Source organism: Oncorhynchus tshawytscha, unplaced genomic scaffold (assembly GCF_018296145.1).
Source record: "Oncorhynchus tshawytscha isolate Ot180627B unplaced genomic scaffold, Otsh_v2.0 Un_contig_2082_pilon_pilon, whole genome shotgun sequence".
In the NCBI taxonomy this organism is placed as follows: Eukaryota; Metazoa; Chordata; class Actinopteri; order Salmoniformes; family Salmonidae; genus Oncorhynchus; species Oncorhynchus tshawytscha.
In genome coordinates, this window is record NW_024609663.1 from 46,762 (window position 1) to 65,091 (window position 18,330).

The 18,330-nt window shown below is 43.7% G+C and overlaps 1 protein-coding gene across 5 annotated transcripts; it reads left to right on the forward strand.

The window, feature by feature from the left end:
* The first annotated feature begins 790 nt into the window (after positions 1–790).
* LOC112238569 (CMP-N-acetylneuraminate-beta-galactosamide-alpha-2,3-sialyltransferase 1-like) lies at positions 791–18,330 on the forward strand. 5 transcript variants are annotated; one of them, XM_042316696.1, is made up of 7 exons: positions 791–926; positions 1,039–1,215; positions 4,357–4,550; positions 6,924–7,106; positions 7,347–7,392; positions 8,167–8,286; positions 9,121–10,878. In XM_042316696.1, exons 2-7 carry the CDS (start codon positions 1,168–1,170, stop codon positions 9,292–9,294), a joined length of 765 nt encoding a protein of 254 aa, XP_042172630.1. In that variant the 5' UTR covers positions 791–926; positions 1,039–1,167; the 3' UTR covers positions 9,295–10,878. The 5 variants fall into 5 exon arrangements, with proteins under 5 accessions (XP_042172630.1, XP_042172629.1, XP_042172628.1 ...); XM_042316694.1 differs by adding an exon at positions 17,917–18,330 and having other exon boundaries at positions 804–1,215; positions 9,121–9,303; XM_042316693.1 differs by having other exon boundaries at positions 804–1,215; positions 9,121–9,303; positions 9,680–10,877.

Here is an 18,330-nt window from a genome sequence, read left to right on the forward strand (position 1 = left end):
GTTGTCCTTAAGCCATTTTGCCACAACTTTGGAAGTATGCTTGGGGCCATTGTCCATTTGGAAGACCCATTTGCGACGAAGCTTTAACTTCCTGACTGATGTCTTGAGATGTTGCTTCAATATATCCACATAATTCTCTTCCTCATGATGCCATTTTTGTGTGTGAAGTGCACCAGTCCCTCCTGCTTCACAGTTGGGATGGTGTTCTTCAGCTTGCAAGCATCCCCCTTTTTCCTCCAAACATAACAATGGTCATTATGGCCAAACAGTTCTATTTTTGTTTCATCCGACCAGAGGACATTTCTCCAAAAAGATTTTCACAGATTTTCAGGTTGTCAATGTGAGTGGTTAAAGTAGTAGAGGTATACCAGTACAAAGGGATAGGCCAAAAAGTGATATAAGTTTCAGTAAGATTAGATTTGTATAATTTATAGCAAGTCGCAGAAAATTGAGGTTGTGGTGGCAGCTGTAAAGAGGTATTTGGGTGTGCAAGGCTTGACATCAGAAGATTTACAGGGTGTGATAAGTGGTGATGTCCCATACCTTTCAGGATGATAGCATGAGGTAGGAATAAATAAATTTAATGGAGTAGGGTGGTGTTAATTTTATTTTATAATATTATAATAATTTATAATATATAATTTTGAAATATATGAGTGTAGTGTTAGATGGTAGGGTATTTATTTAGTACATTTGTATTTTTCAAGCAAGGTATAAGGGAGTTGTACTCCAGTCTAGTAGGTGGCGGTAATACAACAAATTGGATGCCAACCACCGTTAAACCTGATAGAAGAAGAATCAAACGATTTTTCTTTCCAAGTTCGCAGTCGTCTTGAAAGCTTGGAAGTCGGAACTCTCCTTGATGTTTTGAAACCAGCATTATTAGGGGTGTTTTCACATATTCATTATTGATCTCTTCACAGGTGGTGAGGATTCTATACCACCTACGAAATGATTAGGAGCTTCAGGATTAGAAAATGCCTTCTAACCACTGTTCTAATATGCATCACTACCATCATTGTGCTTTATTCTGGACAGCAATCCTCCAATTCATTTGTGGACTTTATAAGAAATGCCATTCGGTCGCTGGACGGAATCTTCTCTCCACCGCCGGACAACGACCCATGGTTTCAGAAGCGCTTCATCAGATCTATCAAACCATTTCTGATGAGAGAGAACAAGAAACTATCCGATGATACCAGAACGTGGTGGCGGGTAGGCTAAATATATTTTTTGATTAATATATATATTTTTTAAATATTTTAAATATGTCTTAACTAATGTAACAGGCAGAGAGCTGGCCTCGACCTTATAGTCCGAAATCCATCGCACTATCGACTGTGCCCCAAAAGAATGCTCGAGCGGCAGAGTCGATATCCTTGCTTATCCACCCAGGGTCGTTACACTACTCCCTCCTTTCAAAGAGCGCGTCTTCGTGCTAGCTTGCGACTCAACGTCTTCTAGGAACGCGCTCACCGGCCAAGCACACGCACTGTCGTGGATGCAAGGTCCGATCACTTCTGACACCAGGGTAATGAAACAGGCAGGGAGCAGGCCTCGAACCCTCGACCTTCTAGCCCGAAGTCCAGCGCGCTATCGACTGTGCCCCAAAAAGCATGCTCGAGCGGCAGAGTCGATATCCGCGCTTATAAACCCATGGTCGTTACAAAACAAAAAGCTATGACAAACATTGGATAAATAAAAGCATTTCCGGCGCAAGTCCAACACGTTCTCATTGAGTAATAGGCCTATAATTAATTAAAATTATAGCCTATACACTGACCCTAGCAACAAATAGGAAAAATAACACGATCCCACCAGAATGGCGTGTGGCGGGTAAATGATTGCTTATTCAACACTATTGCATTAACTTACCCCATCTCTAAAGAACAACCCCACTGAGCTCAGACCTCATTTAAACCTTTTTCGTTTTGATTAACATTTCGGTTGAGCTGTCAATTAACGTGAAATCAACAAAACATTATACCATGTCATTGGATTTAGATTAAAAGTTGGGTGAAGAAGACGCAATTCCCTCACATTGATTTTATGCAAGTCCAATCAATTTTCCAGTTTGATGCAAGGTCATAGACCTATGATGTGGAAACATTTATTCAACTAGTTTTTGCCCATGAGACTGATCATCTGTCACAGTAGCCTCCAATATAGATTGGCCCAGTGGTCACCAACCTTTTGAGACAAGATCAGAGTCAAAATGCATGCCGAGATCTACCGCTCTGATTTTTATTAACATTATTTATATGTAAGCCTATGCAACAACAACCAATTAAAAACAGTAGTGGCAATGAGGTTTGTGCAGTAAACTATAGGCCCAATACATTATCACCGCATACTGGATTTGCTTGAATTTACCTGCCAATGAATGCATTGTTGTTCGGGACATTTAAAAAAGAGATTATTTCAAAATTTGAGGTGGACGATATGATCACACCGGTAATAGATCTATTGTTGTATTACTTGTGAGGCACAGCTGAGTGAGCATGCATTTTAAATAATTAGCTTTTTATTTTACTGGGCTGATGGTGCCTACATCTGATAGTCCGTCTCAGCGGAGGGAGAGCGCAGCAGACTGAGGGTCCGTCACTCAACATCCCTCCCCTCTCCCTTTCTTCCACTGACACTTGACCAAAAAGAGACACCGTGTTACAGCTGATGGCGAAACTTGAGTCGCACCCCATTTATTTCTGCCTCATGTACAAATTCATGTTGTTACTCCCATGAACAGAGAACGTTAAATATTCATTGATATTAAAGACCCAACTTGCTAAAAATACAACGCAAGCCTATAGATGCACTTCATACTCAATCATTACTGCTGCACTGCTTGATGTGGCGTTGGTTATAAAAGTGTTGAATACAAAGTGTTGACAGTGCTGAGTAAGAACTGAAACATGAACTCAGGCATAAAACACTAGCTCTTTGCTGTATTAGTTGTGTCAATCTAATCATGGTTTTGAAATATCACAGTATCAATTTTGCCGTAGCTTTCTTTTATGCCTGCTACATTACTGCAGACTCGGTCATTTGAGCAATCTGATTCACCAGCATAGGCATAGTGCACTGAATTTCCTCTCCAGGCCCACCGGGGAGGCAGAGTTTGTACCTTAAGCACATGACATGGTATCAGTTTGCCTACCCGGGGCGCAGGGAAGCTAAATTGGCTGCACCTAACAGCCCGACACGAATAATAATAATACAAAATAGGAACACAAGGCTTTATCGTTGGGTATTTTACAGAAATGTTTGGAGATCGACAGGTTGGTGACCACTGGATTAGCCCATTAACGTTGGTCAATGAATGTCCCAAACGCTCACTACAACTATACATTGAAATGTCCAAACATGTTCATTATTTTCTAAAGTTACGTATCTTGTTAATACTGTTGCATGTTTTTTTCTCTTGTTGCTTATAAGTTTAATTCAGAATGAACTTTTATTGGTTGGGTTTAGGCTATGTGAATGAGTGAGCCCTTCACTACAAGGACATTGTTTTAATGTATTGATAATCTACCAAATAAAACAAGTTGGATGCAGAAATCCTTTCATTTGAACCATTCATCATTCCAATACTATAGCAACAATGTCAATTGTGCCTCTTCCCTGTTAATTGGTTGTGAATCCTGATTGGCTGGTTAATTGAACACTGGTGATCCCTCTGACCTAATTATTGAATGAACTGGTGTGTCATTGTTTAGAGATCCTTGTGGGTGTAAGGTAGCTGTTTAGACAGGCAGCCCACATTTATTTATATATATATATATATATATACTTTTTGTGTTGCACTAATTAGTCTTTTGACCAATCAGATTAGCTCAGAAAAAGATATGTTATTGGTCACACTACACAGTGGAACAAAGGTCAGAATTTGGTTGCCTGTGTGACTGCAGCTGGTGAACCACAGTTTTAGCTGTCAGTTTTGCCCTTTTTATAATACAAATAAATATCCACACTTCTGTTTTTAAGCCTCTTTAAGTGATGTAGCAAGGCCAGCTCTTTCACACGCTGCAATACATGGGTTGTCACTGACAACGCTTATATTGTAGTCAACAATAACCTGTTTTTCTGGACAGAGACCATGTACAATCCAAACATAATCAGTCTCAGAATACTCAAATCTGCTGCAATGCATCATTTCTAACAGCTCAGTTCCCTCTGCAGTCGCTGGGCAGGTGAACATGAAATCATTATATACAAATCACACTATACATAATCAGATTTGACTGGTTTGGGCTGACGTTATGATTGTCATCTGAGTTGTGCTGCTTGTCCATTTTGTATTTATTGGTGTGTCATGTGTTGGCTGGTGCAATCAAATAAGTACCATCTTATCACCAGGAAATCCAGAATGACAGTAGCACAGCCAAATTCAGCGAGGTGGTGGAGAAGTTGTTCCAGGTCATCCCTGATGCTGACCTCCACATGGACGCGGGCCGTGAGCGCCATGGAAGCTGTGCTGTGGTGGGGAACTCTGGGAACCTCAAGGGTTCCTACTATGGAGCCCTCATAGACTCCAGTGACGTCGTCATAAGGTAGGCCAACAGAGGGTGTTGACCGAGGGTGCACTTGTCACACAGCCTGTTTGGGCACGCAAGCTCCGTACAGGGCAGACTGGGGGGGGGGGGCAACCGGGCGCACGATGTCACAACTTCGGCGGCAGTGGGTTCAGCACAACAAAGACAAACTGTATACAAAAAAATTCTAATTATACGACTGCCAAGTGGGAGGGCAAAGAGACAGGTGCTCAGGCGCAGGTAGAACCCTGTCTGTGCACATCTGCCATCCAGGTCAGTAGGAGGGATCAGCCAATTTAATTGAGAGTTGTGTCCCAATTATCCCCACCAGCTCAGTGTTCACTTTCCATCATTGGTTTGAAAATAAATGACTATATACACTGCATTCAGAAAGTATTCAGACCTCTTCCCTTTTTCCACATTTTGTTACGTTACAGCCTTATTTTAAAATTGATTAAATAAATCATCCTCAATCTACACACAATACCCCATAATGACAAAGTGGAAACAGGTTTTTAATTTTTTTTGCAAAGTCATATCAAATGTCCATAAGGATTCAGACCCTTTGCTATGAAACTCAGAAATTGAGCTTGGCTGCATCCTGAGGCTGTAATCTCTGCCAAATGTGCTTCAACAACGTACTGCGTGTATAGTCCAAATACCTTTGTAATTGTGTTATTTTTTTAAAATATAAATTTGCAACAATTTTAAACCTGCTTTTACTTTGTCATTATGGGGAATTGTGTGTAGATTTGAGGGGGGTGGGGTGCGACGATTTAATCAATTTTAGAACAAGGCTGTAACGTAACAAAATGTGGGAATAGTCAAGGGGTCTGAATACTTTCTGTAGGCACTGTAAGATGTGGTGGAACTCCCACTACCTAGCCCATGCCTCCACCAATCCAACGCTTTTAGATTTGTGGGAAGTAGTGGAGGTGGTCACACTCCAGTAGAAAAGAACAAACCTTCCATAGCTGCATGTGACAGTAAATAACCGACCTTGGCTTTATGCCTTTTCAGACAGCACACTCCAGGTAGCAGCAGGCACCATTCCAGTTTGTTTACTGACTGCCAATCAACTCATAGAAGCTGAAAATAAGAAATCAACTACTTTAAAGAAAGATGGCGCTACCCGTGCCGTCGCTGTGTTTTGAATTGCGCTACCCGTGCCGTCGCTGTGTTTTGAATGGCGCTACCCCGTGCAGTTTTGCTGCACCATTCCAGTTTGAATTACCCGTGCCGTCGCTGTGTTTTGAATGGCGCTACCCGTAAGAAATCGCTGTGTTTTGAATGGCGCTACCCGTGCCGTCGCTGTGTTTTGAATGGCGCTACCCGTGCCGTCGCTGTGTTTTGAATGGCGCTACCCGTGCCGTCGCTGTGTTTTGAATGGCGCTACCCGTGCCGTCGCTGTGTTTTGAATGGCGCTACCCGTGCCGTCGCTGTGTTTTGAATGGCGCTACCCGTGCCGTCGCTGTGTTTTGAATGGCGCTACCCGTGCCGTCGCTGTGTTTTGAATGGCGCTACCCGTGCGCTGTGTTTTGAATCGCTGTGTTTTGAATGGCGCTACCCGTGCCGTCGCTGTGTTGAAATGGCGTCGCTGTGTTTTGAATGGCGCTACCCGTGCCGTCGCTGTGTTTTGAATGGCGCTACCCGTGCCGTCGCTGTGTTTTGAATGGCGCTACCCGTGCCGTCGCTGTGTTTTGAATGGCGCTACCCGTGCCGTCGCTGTGTTTTGAATGGCGCTACCCGTGCCGTCGCTGTGTTTTGAATGGCGCTACCCGTGCCGTCGCTGTGTTTTGAATGGCGCTACCCGTGCCGTCGCTGTGTTTTGAATGGCGCTACCCGTGCCGTCGCTGTGTTTTGAATGGCGCTACCCGTGCCGTCGCTGTGTTTTGAATGGCGCTACCCGTGCCGTCGCTGTGTTTTGAATGGCGCTACCCGTGCCGTCGCTGTGTGTTTTGAATGGCGCTACCCGTGCCGTCGCTGTGTTTTGAATGGCGCTACCCGTGCCGTCGCTGTGTTTTGAATGGCGCTACCCGTGCCGTCGCTGTGTTTTGAATGGCGCTACCCGTGCCGTCGCTGTGTTTTGAATGGCGCTACCCGTGCCGTCGCTGTGTTTTGAATCGCTGTGTTTTGAATGGCGCTACCCGTGCCGTCGCTGTGTTTTGAATGGCGCTGAACCCGTGCCGTCGCTGTGTTTTGAATGGCGCTACCCGTGCCGTCGCTGTGTTTTGAATGGCGCTACCCGTGCCGTCGCTGTGTTTTGAATGGCGCTACCCGTGCCGTCGCTGTGTTTTGAATGGCGCTACCCGTGCCGTCGCTGTGTTGAACGAAGAGCTTTGAAATATTGCAGTCATTGTATGGATTCCTGCTATTTACTGTGCTATCTAGAATGAACAAGGCTCCTACCTCTGGCTATGAGGAGGATGTTGGGAAACGGACCACGTATCGCGTCATGTACCCAGAGAGTGCAATAGATCTGGACAAAGCCACTAGGTTCCTGTTGATCCCTTTCAAGACTCTGGACCTTCAGTGGCTACCAGGCGCCATGACCACTGGGTCTCACATCACTTTGTGAGTAACAACTTATCATGGACTCTTCTGATTTTAGTGTTCATCAACACCGGTCCTACAGTCCCTGGACAAGAACACCAGATTCAACTCATTGAGGGCTTGATGATTAGTTGACAAGTTGAATCAGGTGTGTTTGTCCAGGGCTACTGGAGTTGGGGAAACCCTCCTACAACATGCATTTTCCCAAGGTAAGATAGCTAGCACCTCCTAGATGAAATGAAGTCTTCTTTTATTCAACAGGTCATATTTACCACTTAGACAGAAGATAAAGGCCAACAAAGATTTGGTGAGTCACCTTAATTTATTGTGGTTATTATTCATCTACACAGTCAATATCTAATGCATGATATTTTATATTGTCTCTTAGACAGTAGGTCTGCTTGTAGTTGAGGATGTGTGTAATGGTCAGAGCCATGTTTAGATCCATTCTAAAACAAACAACTAAATATATGGTTAGGTGGTCTCATAACAAAGGAGGCGGTGATGTCAAATGTATGTATTTATTTTGTAATTTAGCAGACACTCTTTTCCAGAGCAACTTAGTGAGTGCATACATTTTCATACTGATCCACTATGGGAATTGAACACACAACCCCAGTGTTGCAACCGCCATGCTCTACCAACTAAGCTACATTGGCATTATTATTTGCCTAGGGGTGAATGTGTCTTATGAGTCAGAGCTTGAGACTGCATCGGAATGGGAGTGTACTAACTGCATCATGGCATCCCATCTCTGACACAATTTTTTTTTTTTTACCTTTTATTTTACTAGGCAAGTCAGTTAAGAACAAATTCTTATTTTCAATGACGGCCTAGGAACAGTGAGTTAACTGCCTGTTCAGGGGCAGAATGACAGATTTGTACCTTGTCGGCTCTGGGATTCGAACTTGCAACCTTTCGGTTACTAGTCCAACGCTCTAACCACTAGGCTACCCTGCCGCCCCAGGGACTATCAATCTAACAAAGTGACTTCTCAAATTTGATGCATCACAATAGAAATTCCTCTTTTTCTATTTAAATCAGGTTGATAGACATGTAATGTGCAGTATATTCCATGCAGGTATTGGTTCTGAATCCTGTGTTTATGAAATATGTACATGAAACCTGGCTTGACTATCAGGGCAAATACCCCTCTACTGGATTCATGGCTTTGATATTATCCCTACACATCTGTGACAAGGTAAGACCTATAGAGATCTACAGACACAACAACACCTCATGGCACTACGCGGAAGAGACTCACGCAAACGCACAGTAGTGGATTTTATATTGTACATTTGTAATATTAGTGTTTTGTGTTGAATTATATTTTATTTATGATGTAGGCTTTTGCGACATGATTGTTTGGACCCCAGGAAGAGTAGCTCATGCCCTGACAGGAACTAATGTGGATCCTTATAAATACTAAATATCAACATGTTCTGCTAGTAATGTGGATGGGCATGTACTTCCTCAGCAAGACACACTGTATACTAGGGAAAGGGGAATACCCAGTCAGTTGTCCAACTGAAATGTGTCTTTCGCTTTTATCCCAACCCCTCTGAATCGGAGAGAGAGGTGTGGGGGGGCTGCCTTAATCGTCATCCACGTCTTCGGCGCCCGGGGAACAGTGGGTTAACTGCCTTGTTCAGGGGCAGAATGACAGATTTTTACCTTGTCAGCTCAGGGATTCGATCCAGCAACCTTCCGGTTACTGGCCCAATGCTCCGGTTACTGGCCCAATGCTCTGGTTACTGGCCCAATGCTCCGGTTACTGGCCCAATGCACTAGGCTACCTGCCGCCCCACTACACACATTACACACTGTATTGTGATGCACACTGTGTACTACACATGATTGCAGTGCAGGAAACCAACCCTGACACCTAATGGATTGGCATAGTTTTGACAATCTGTGGTATCGTCACATATTACTGGCCCAAATCATGTAGGCTGCATACACAATATATCCCATTGCCATAAATAGAACCTTTTGGTTAACATTATGAAACTCTAAACATGTATTTCCATTGCAGGTGAATGTGTATGGATTTGGGAAAGACAAAGATGGGAACTGGCACCACTACTGGGAAACCTTAGTCGATAAAAATCTCCAAACTGGACTACACGATGGAGACTACGAGTACAACGTCACCATGAGGCTCTCAGAAATACACAGACTACGGCTATTTAAGGGACTTAGTTTATAATTCATAAAGGTAATGTCCCTTACAGCTGTATAGACACTATAAAGAGCTTTTTATTAAAGCGGATTCATCAAATAGGTGTTAGCCTATTGTCTACATTGCACAGCGTTTACATACTCAAATACCTTCTCCTTTTATCTGCACTACCGTTTTTGGTTTTGAACTTGAACAATTTGGGGCCAAACTTATGAACTTTGGCTTAGACCATGGTTTAACTATTGGTCTAAAAAGGCTAGCTGCTAGCTTTTCTCATAGGCCAACCTGGTGAAATTAGCCACGATGCTGAGGACGGCCAGCAGATAATTGTATCCAGTAACAAATTCCGTCTCGGCCAGTTTAAAATTGGCATGACCCAATGCTTTTTGTTTCACTAATGCATCCTTAACAGAAGTCCACCGGCACGTTCTGATACTCAAATTAACTGCATCACATGCAAAAATCTGTCTGGACGATTACCTCAGTGTAAGATGCCTAGTTCCTGACAATATTCACCACCTGTGATGTAAGTATGAATCTCCCGTGTTATTTTTCTGTTTCAACATGTGAATTTACATTCTTTGTGGTATTGTTAAGGAAACTACAGCCATCACCTTAAAAATGAAGCCTAAGAATGGATTCCATAAAGTGCTAGGCCTACGACGTCAGCCTTCACCTACACTGCTACTAGGGACTAATAATATCTCAGCATATGAGGCTGCATGGATGTGTACACTAGCCTACATGTACGTTAGGGCTACAATGTTTTTATAATCCTTATCTAGCCGATCTATCCTACCTTGTTTAACAGTGTAAATTGACTGGTCTGGCTAGGTTCACCAAGTGTCCAGTAAAGTGAAGCTACACCAGAAATCCGCTGAGGTGAAGCCTAGCCTCCTCATGGCTTCACTACTTATGAAACCCATTCAGTAAGCGACTGACTGCTCTCCTATTCTCTAACACATGCTATTGACTGACTGGCTTGTTCAGATCGACAATAGAGCCATCTTCATTGTCGTGGATGTGATATTTGCTGGGCTAGCTTATATCAACACGATAGCCTATTGTCGGTTTAAATAGCTATTTAAAGCAAAATTATGTCCAAAATGGTGTTGATATAGGCAAGCCTAGCCTACTATAGGTTGAATGTTACACGTATTCACATCAGATAGTGTCCTCCTAGCTATAACCTATTGCATATGGGACTTTAGTTTAGCCTAATTTATTATGCCTACACTAATTCTAGTTCTTTTGTGAATCGAAGAGGAGGAAACGCGCAATAAAGGAGCTTGGAGTCACTCCGACTGAAAGGCTATAGGATAGGCCAAAAAAATCGTACAAATATTAGTCACTACAAGGAATGTAGGTGAAATGACATAATGTGTACACTGAATTGTATAAGGTTTTTATATGCATTTTGATCATTGGCTACTTTGTCACATTTGCTCTATTTCCCTCGAGGACCAGCAGTGAAGGGTTTGCTCCTTAAAAATAATATTGCCCCAAATGGGATTCAAACTCACAGCCATTATTTTTTACCTTTTATTTAACAAGGCAAGTCAGTTAAGTACAATTTCTTATTTTCAATGACAGCCTAGGAACAGTGGGTTAACTGCCTTGTTCAGGGGCAGAAGGACAGATTTTTACCTTGTCAGCTCGGGATTTGATCTGGCAGCCTATCGGTTACTAGTCCAACGCTCTAACCACGAGGCTACCTGCTGGTTACTAGTCCAATGCTCTAACCATGAGGCTACCTGCTGGTTACTAGTCCAACGCTCGGTTACTAGTCTAACCACGAGGCTACCTACCGCTGACACCGTGGATCACTTTAGTGGATCACTCCACCGCTCCGGGCTAGCAGTAGTGGGTAAATTACTGGGAGGGTCATCGCCTTTTAACTTTGTATTCAGACATTGTAACATGTTATATAATCCTCCTACTTTTTTCAGTAAAAGTAAATGGATGTGTGTTTAAATGGATGAGCAAAAAAACTTAATTTAAACAGGAAACTAAAAAGATTTGGCATGGGTCCTGAGATCCTCAAAAGGTTCTACAGCTGCAACATCGAGAGCATCCTGACTGGTTGTATCACTGCCTGGTACGGCAATTGCTCGGCCACTGACCGCAATGCACTACAGAGGGTAGTATGTACGGCCCAGTACATCACTGGGGCTAAGCTGCCTGCTATCCAGGACCTCTACACCAGGTGGTGTCAGAGGAAGGCCCTAAAAATTGTCAAAGACCCCAGCCACCCATCAGATTGTTCTCTCTGCTTCCGCATGGCAAGCTGTATCGGAGTGCCAAGTCTAGGACAAAAAGGCTTCTCAACAGTTTTTACCCCCAAGCCATAAGACTCCTGACCAGGTAATCAAATGGCTACCCGGACTAGTTGCATTGTGTCGAACAAATTCAACCAAGCAGTTGGATGTTTTAACCATGTGCCTCTTTTGGCCAAATTGACCTGTTGAACAAATCTGCTTGGATGGGGGAGCTACCATTTTGTCTCTGCTAGGTTGATTGGAGTTATTTTCTTACAGGATATAATTATCTACTCTGCTGGCCTGTCCTCAGGATCCGACTATAATTATCTGCTGGTAATTCTAGTAGGATGTTTTTCAGGGATTGTTTAGTTTAATTGTCAACAGTAACACGACTGTCTGGATGTTGTGCATGCATCAATGGAAGTTGCAGGGGGATGTATTGGGGGTTTTAAATGCTGGGTCATTACCACTAATTACTGTTACTTTGCTAGCTTTCAGACGTGTGTTCTACTGTGTGGATGTTACTATTCTTTCATTTCAGTTGACAATTCTGCTTTGCCTGTTTATTGTATGGTGTATTTATTCTGTACTGCCAGAAGTGTTATTGCGTTGGTATTTTGCATGCACATGTGGGGCAGCAGACATGTGGGGCGGCAGGTAGCCTAGTGGTTAGAGCGTTGGACTAGTAACTGGAAGGATGCAAGATCAAATCCCGAGCAGACAAGGTAAAAATGTGTCTTTCTGCCCCCGGACAAGGCAGTTAACCCACTGTTCCTAGGCCGTCATTGAAAATCAGAATGTGTTCTTAACTGGCTTGCCTAGTTAAATAAAGGTGAACAAGTGTTTTTTTATAGAGGTCTTAATGACAGTGTTTTATTGCTCTGACATGGGTGAGCTTCTAGAGTCCTCCCAGACCGTTCTTGGCGCTGGCTCATGCAGAGGAATTTAGGACCCTGTGGTGTCGGGGCAGGTCTACCAGGTCTCAGCCTGGTAGAGTCTCACAAGGCTGGAGAGAGAGGGTGCCATAAATCTGGACCCTTTTGTCAATCCAGGTAATTGGTTTCTCTCTCCAGGAGGTGAATGTTTACGCTTGTTTATATTGATGCGTTGTTTATAACATGTCTATAAAGGGCTATAAGTGTAATGCCATTTATTCATATACATATGTATCTTGCATAGTTATAACCGTTTAATACTGTTTACATATTAATTACATGTTTTATTGCTATAAAACATGTAATATGTAAACAGTATTAGATGGTTATAACTATGCAATATACATATACAACAATAAGATTTCAAGTCATTGGGATGACCAAAAATCACTAACATCTTGAAAGGAAACTTGTGTGTCTGGTGGTGACTATCAAGAGTACAGTGATGGGCCTCAACATCATGAACATGTAACTGGACAGCACTTTAGAGTACAGAACCAAACCAGTTATAAGTATATAGCGGATGAGGGCGTTCGCAGCCGACCGCTCAGACTGGTGAGGGCGTTCGCAGCCGACCGCTCAGACTGGTGAGGGGGCGTTCGCAGCCGACCGCTCAGACTGGTGAGGGGGCGTTCGCAGCCGACCGCTCAGACTGGTGAGGGGGCGTTCGCAGCCGACCCCGCTCAGACTGGTGAGGGGGCGTTCGCAGCCGACCGCTCAGACTGGTGAGGGGGCGTTCGCAGCCGACCGCTCAGACTGGTGAGGGGGCGTTCGCAGCCGACCGCTCAGACTGGCGAGGGGGCGTTCGCAGCCGACCGCTCAGACTGGCGAGGGGGCGTTCGCAGCCGACCGCTCAGACTGGCGAGGGGGCGTTCGCAGCCGACCGCTCAGACTGGCGAGGGGGCGTTCGCAGCCGACCGCTCAGACTGGCGAGGGGGCGTTCGCAGCCGACCGCTCAGACTGGCGAGGGGGCGTTCGCAGCCGACTGCTCAGAGCATACCAGCCAACTGTTTTTACGTGGTCCTTCTAGCCGGTTTTAGTGACCAGTAGTATCTACAAGTAAATTATTTAGAAATGTACATGTGTGGGTGGTGGTGTTTTTGATGCCATGGGGAATAGTTAGGTCATTTCTGAACCTTATTTGGTAACTTTGGGAGTTTTTGCACATACTTGATACTGTACATTTTACTATGCTACTACATGGAAGGATTTTATTTATACTTTTCCATTGACTTTGATTAAAATAATAAACACCTGCATCAGCTAGGCTGGGACTATGCTGCACACTAGAGAGCCTCGTCACGGGAAACACTCATGAAATATCCCCTAATTTGGCGACATATTTAAAATGTTTGCAGGAGAGTATACAGGCAGCTGACATGGGCAATGACCAATCACTACTTTCAAAGGACGACATTACTCGTCCATCTAGTTATCAGTTATCCATCTAGTTATTCACCCACACATGTCAAAGTCGAACCGCAATGCTGACGTTTCTTTACTCTGAGGTCCAACCATGCTAACGCAGTGGAGTTGCCAATTCATGTTCAACTGAGCTACGCAGGGTGCGTGGTAAGCGAGGGTCTCAATAGACTTCAATAGGAGTATGGTGGCGGGCGGCAAAACGCAAGTGGTGCGATTTGTGGTGCCCGCTCCTGTGAGCGGCGCCGCTGGCTTAGAGTTTGAGCTGCCACAAGATGAAATGAGTTGAAGTCTTGAGAGGCCGAAGCGCATGGTTGACCTATGAGCAGAGTACATCTTCTCCCACTAAGTTTTTTTTAATGACAACATTCCAGCTGACAAAAACCGTGACTGCTGGTAGACACTTTTTTTCTTTTTTTTCTTCTGCGGTTCAATTTTCGTCTTCAGTGTGTAAGTGCCTTTATCGCGGAGTGATCCTTCATGTCGAAGCCACTCAGCAGAGGCGGAGAACTGGTGAACTCTGATTTGCGGAGTGCGGGCACAGGTCACGTCAACATGGATATCTAATAGGTACGCATTCTCAGGAATTTCAATTATGACGGGTGTTTTCACATGTTTTTATGTTAAATGTTTATTAGGCTAGACTTCTGACATGTTGAAATATATTAAGCATTTGCCATTATAACTATGGAGAAATATTGTTTGTGAAGTATTCATTCTAAAGATGCACTCTCAAACGTTTATAATTTCAGACAGTTTTGAAAGTGGTGCTCATGAGCCAAAAGTGGTCCCATTTTTTTTTTGTGTGTACTAAGTTATGATTTTATTTTTGACCAAATGTGTGATATCATACAATCAAATCCCTGCAAAATGTTACGAGTTTGTTGTGCTTAAGATCCCGGACTGCATCTTTAATTTATGAAATTGTGATTTGAGGTGCATTTGGGATTATTCCGATGTTGGTGGCTGTGTGTTTTAATATCAATCGTCATCTCCATAATTTTCTAAATGTGTTAAATTAAATCTCTGGTAGACATAACATGCATTACATCCAATGTTAGTCTGCTACAGTACAGTGCCAGTTACATATGGGTGCATGCGTGCGCACACCCATACCTGAGTCTCCCCTTTTAATAATCTTCATTCTGCAACCTGACTCAGTGTTTACTGTGTTTGTTTGATTATTTATGGATACAAAATAAACTGAAATATCACATTTACATAAGAATTCAGACCCTTTACTCAGTACTTTGTTGATGGACCTTTGGCAGAGATTACAGCCTCAGAGATTACAGTAATCTAACTAACAATTCCAAAAAAAAAAAACTACTGTCTTATACACAGTCATAAGGATATATGAATGAGTGATTAGGCAAGATACAGTAGATCAAGTACAGTATATACATATATGCATAGTTAAAGTGGCTAGTGATACATGTATTACATAAGGATGCAGTCGATGATATAGAGTACAGTATCAACGTATGCATATGAGATGAACAATGTAGGGTAAGTAACATTATATAAGGTAGCATTGTTTAAAGTGGCTATGATATATTTACATAATTTCCCATCAATTCCCATGATTAAAGTGGCCAGTGAGTCTGGCTGTTTAACAGTCTGATGGCCTTGAGATAATCTTTGATTCTTGGCCTTCCTGACTCAGGTAGTTTGCCCCCGGTGATGCGTTGTGAGACCTCACTACCCTCTGGAGAATTGCAGTTGCCATACCAGGCGGTGATACACAGCTCTCGATTGTGCATCAGTTTGTGAGTGCTTTTGGTGACAAGAATTTCTTCAGCCTCCTGAGGTTGAAGAGGCGCTGCTGCGCCTTCCTCACGATAGTGGACCAATTCAGTTTGTCTGTGATGTGTATGCCGAGGAACTTAAAACTTGTTACCCTCTCCACTACTGTTCCATCGATGTGGATGGGGGGTGTTCCCTCTGCTGTTTCCTGAAGTCCACAATCATCTCCTTAGTTTTGTTGAGAGTGTCAGGGACGTTGTTGGTAATCAAGCCTACCACTGTTGTGTCGTCCGCAAACTTTGATTGATGGACCTGAACAGGGATTCAGAGCCCCAGTGTTTAGCGGGGAGGAGAGAAGCCTCACCTGACGAGCTTGGAGGGTACTATGGTGTTGAATGCCGAGCTGTAGTCGATGAACAGCATTCTGTCTTATTTGGGCGGTAAGCAAATTGGAGTGGGTCAAAGGGTGTCAGGTTGGAGGTGATATGGTCCTTGACTAGTCTCTCAAAGCACTTCATGATGACGGATGTGAGTTAAATAAATCGTTTAGCTCATTTACCTTAGCTTTCTTGGGAACAGGAACAATGGTGGCCCTCTTGAAGCATGTGGGAACAGCAGACTGGTATAGGGATTGCATGCTCTGAGGCGCGGCTGGGGATGCCGTCTGGGCCTGCAGCCTTGCGAGGGTTAACACGTTTAAATGCTTCCACGTGATGGAAGCAGTCTTGGAGTGTGGAGTCAGCTTGGTCGGACCAGCGTTGGACAGCGTTGGTCTTCTTGGGTATGACGCTACAAGCTTGGCGCACATATATTTGGGGAGTTTCTTCTCTCAAGCTCTGTCAAGTTGAATGGGGAGTGTCGCTGCACAGCTATTTTCAGGTCTTTCCAGAGATGTTAGATGGGGTTCAAATCCGGTCTCTGGCTGGGCCACTCAAGGACATTCAGAGACTTGTCCCGAAGCCACACCTGTGTTGTCTTGGCTGTGTGCTAATTAAATAAATACAAATGAAAAACTTTGGGTCGTTGTGCTGTTGGAAGGGGAACCTTTACCCCAGTCTGAGGTCCTGGGCGCTCTGGAGCAGGATTTCATCAAGCATCTCTCTGTACTTTGCACCATTTGTCTTTCCCTCTCCTGACTAGTCTCTCAGTCCCTGCCGCTGAGAAACATCCTCATAGCATGATGCTTTCACCACCATACTTCATTGTAGGGATGGTACCATGATTCCTCCAGACATAATGCTTGGTATTCAGGCTAAAGGGTTTAATCTTGGTTTCATCAGATAATCTTTTTTCTCATGGTCTGAGTCCTTTAGGTGTCTTTTAGCCCGCTTGGAGTTTGCCGTCATGCATTTTTACTGAGGAATGGCTTCCGTCTGTCAACTCTGCCCTAAAGGTCTGATTGGTGGAGTGATACAGAGATAGTTGTACTTCTGGAAGGTTCACGCATCTTCAGAGGTACTCTGGAGCTCTGTCAGAGTGACCATTGGTCTTGTTCACCTCCCTGACCAAGGCCCTTCTCCTCCAATTCCTCAGTTTGGCTGTGCAGCCAGCTCTAGAAGTCTTGGTTCCAAACTTCTTCCATTTAATAATGATGGAGGCCACTGTGTTCTTGGGGACCTTCAATTCTGCTGAAAAAATGTTGACACCCTTCCCCAGATCTGTGCCTTGGCACAATCCTGTCTCGGAGCTCTACAGAGAATTCCTTTGACCTCATGGCTTGATTTTTAAACTTCTTTTTTTTCCCCCCCTGACATGCACTGTCAACTGAGACCTTTTTTTATATAGATCGGTGTGTGCCTTTCCAAATCATGTTGAATCAATTGAATTTACCACAGTTGGACTCCCAAGTTATTGATCATCCTTGATGTTTCTATGGAAACAGGATGCACCTGAGCTAAATTGAGTCTCATAGCAAAGGGTGTGAATACTTGTATTTCTGTTTTTATTTTTGTTTGCAAAAAATTCTAAACCAATTTTCACTTTGGTTTATTTCATCCATTTTAGAATAAGAGTGCAACAAAATATGGAAAAAGCCAAGGGGTCTGAATGCACTGCATATATTAGTTTATTTAGAGGAGACAAACTAAGATGCATACACAACATACACCCCGAAACAATGTATGTTGTAGGAACATGCACAATTATGGGAGACAATTTCATTCAGAAGTTAATAATCTGGAATTATTGCACATCAATAGGAGAATGTCATTGATGTTTCTGTAAATATTGGGGTATCTAAGAACATGGATAATCAGTTTTTAGCGCTATCTGCTTCCCCCCTGCAGGAATGGACCTCAAACTAGGTCCTAGTCAGAGCCCTTGCCCAAAGATGGAAGCTGCCTAGTTGTGAAAGCGACAATTCCATTCCTGCTTCCAATGTGTAAGAAGAACTCTTCTGGCAGGTGTAAGGACCAGCTAGTGAGAGGAGGCTGGACTCTGCCCAACATTCTACATTTACTCAGTCAGTGTTTGAGAGAACATGTTAATAAAGAATTCCAGAACACTGTGAATTCTCAGAGACCGATGCTGAGAGACTCACCCTGCACCTCACTAGCTGTGGAGCTAGTGGAGTTTTTCATGGTGTACTAGTCATTGACTTTCCACTACTGAGCCTTATCTACATCTACCATGAGAAACACAGACAGTGGAGATGTTCTGTCTGTCTCCTGCTCAAATCAAATTTTATTTGTCACATACAC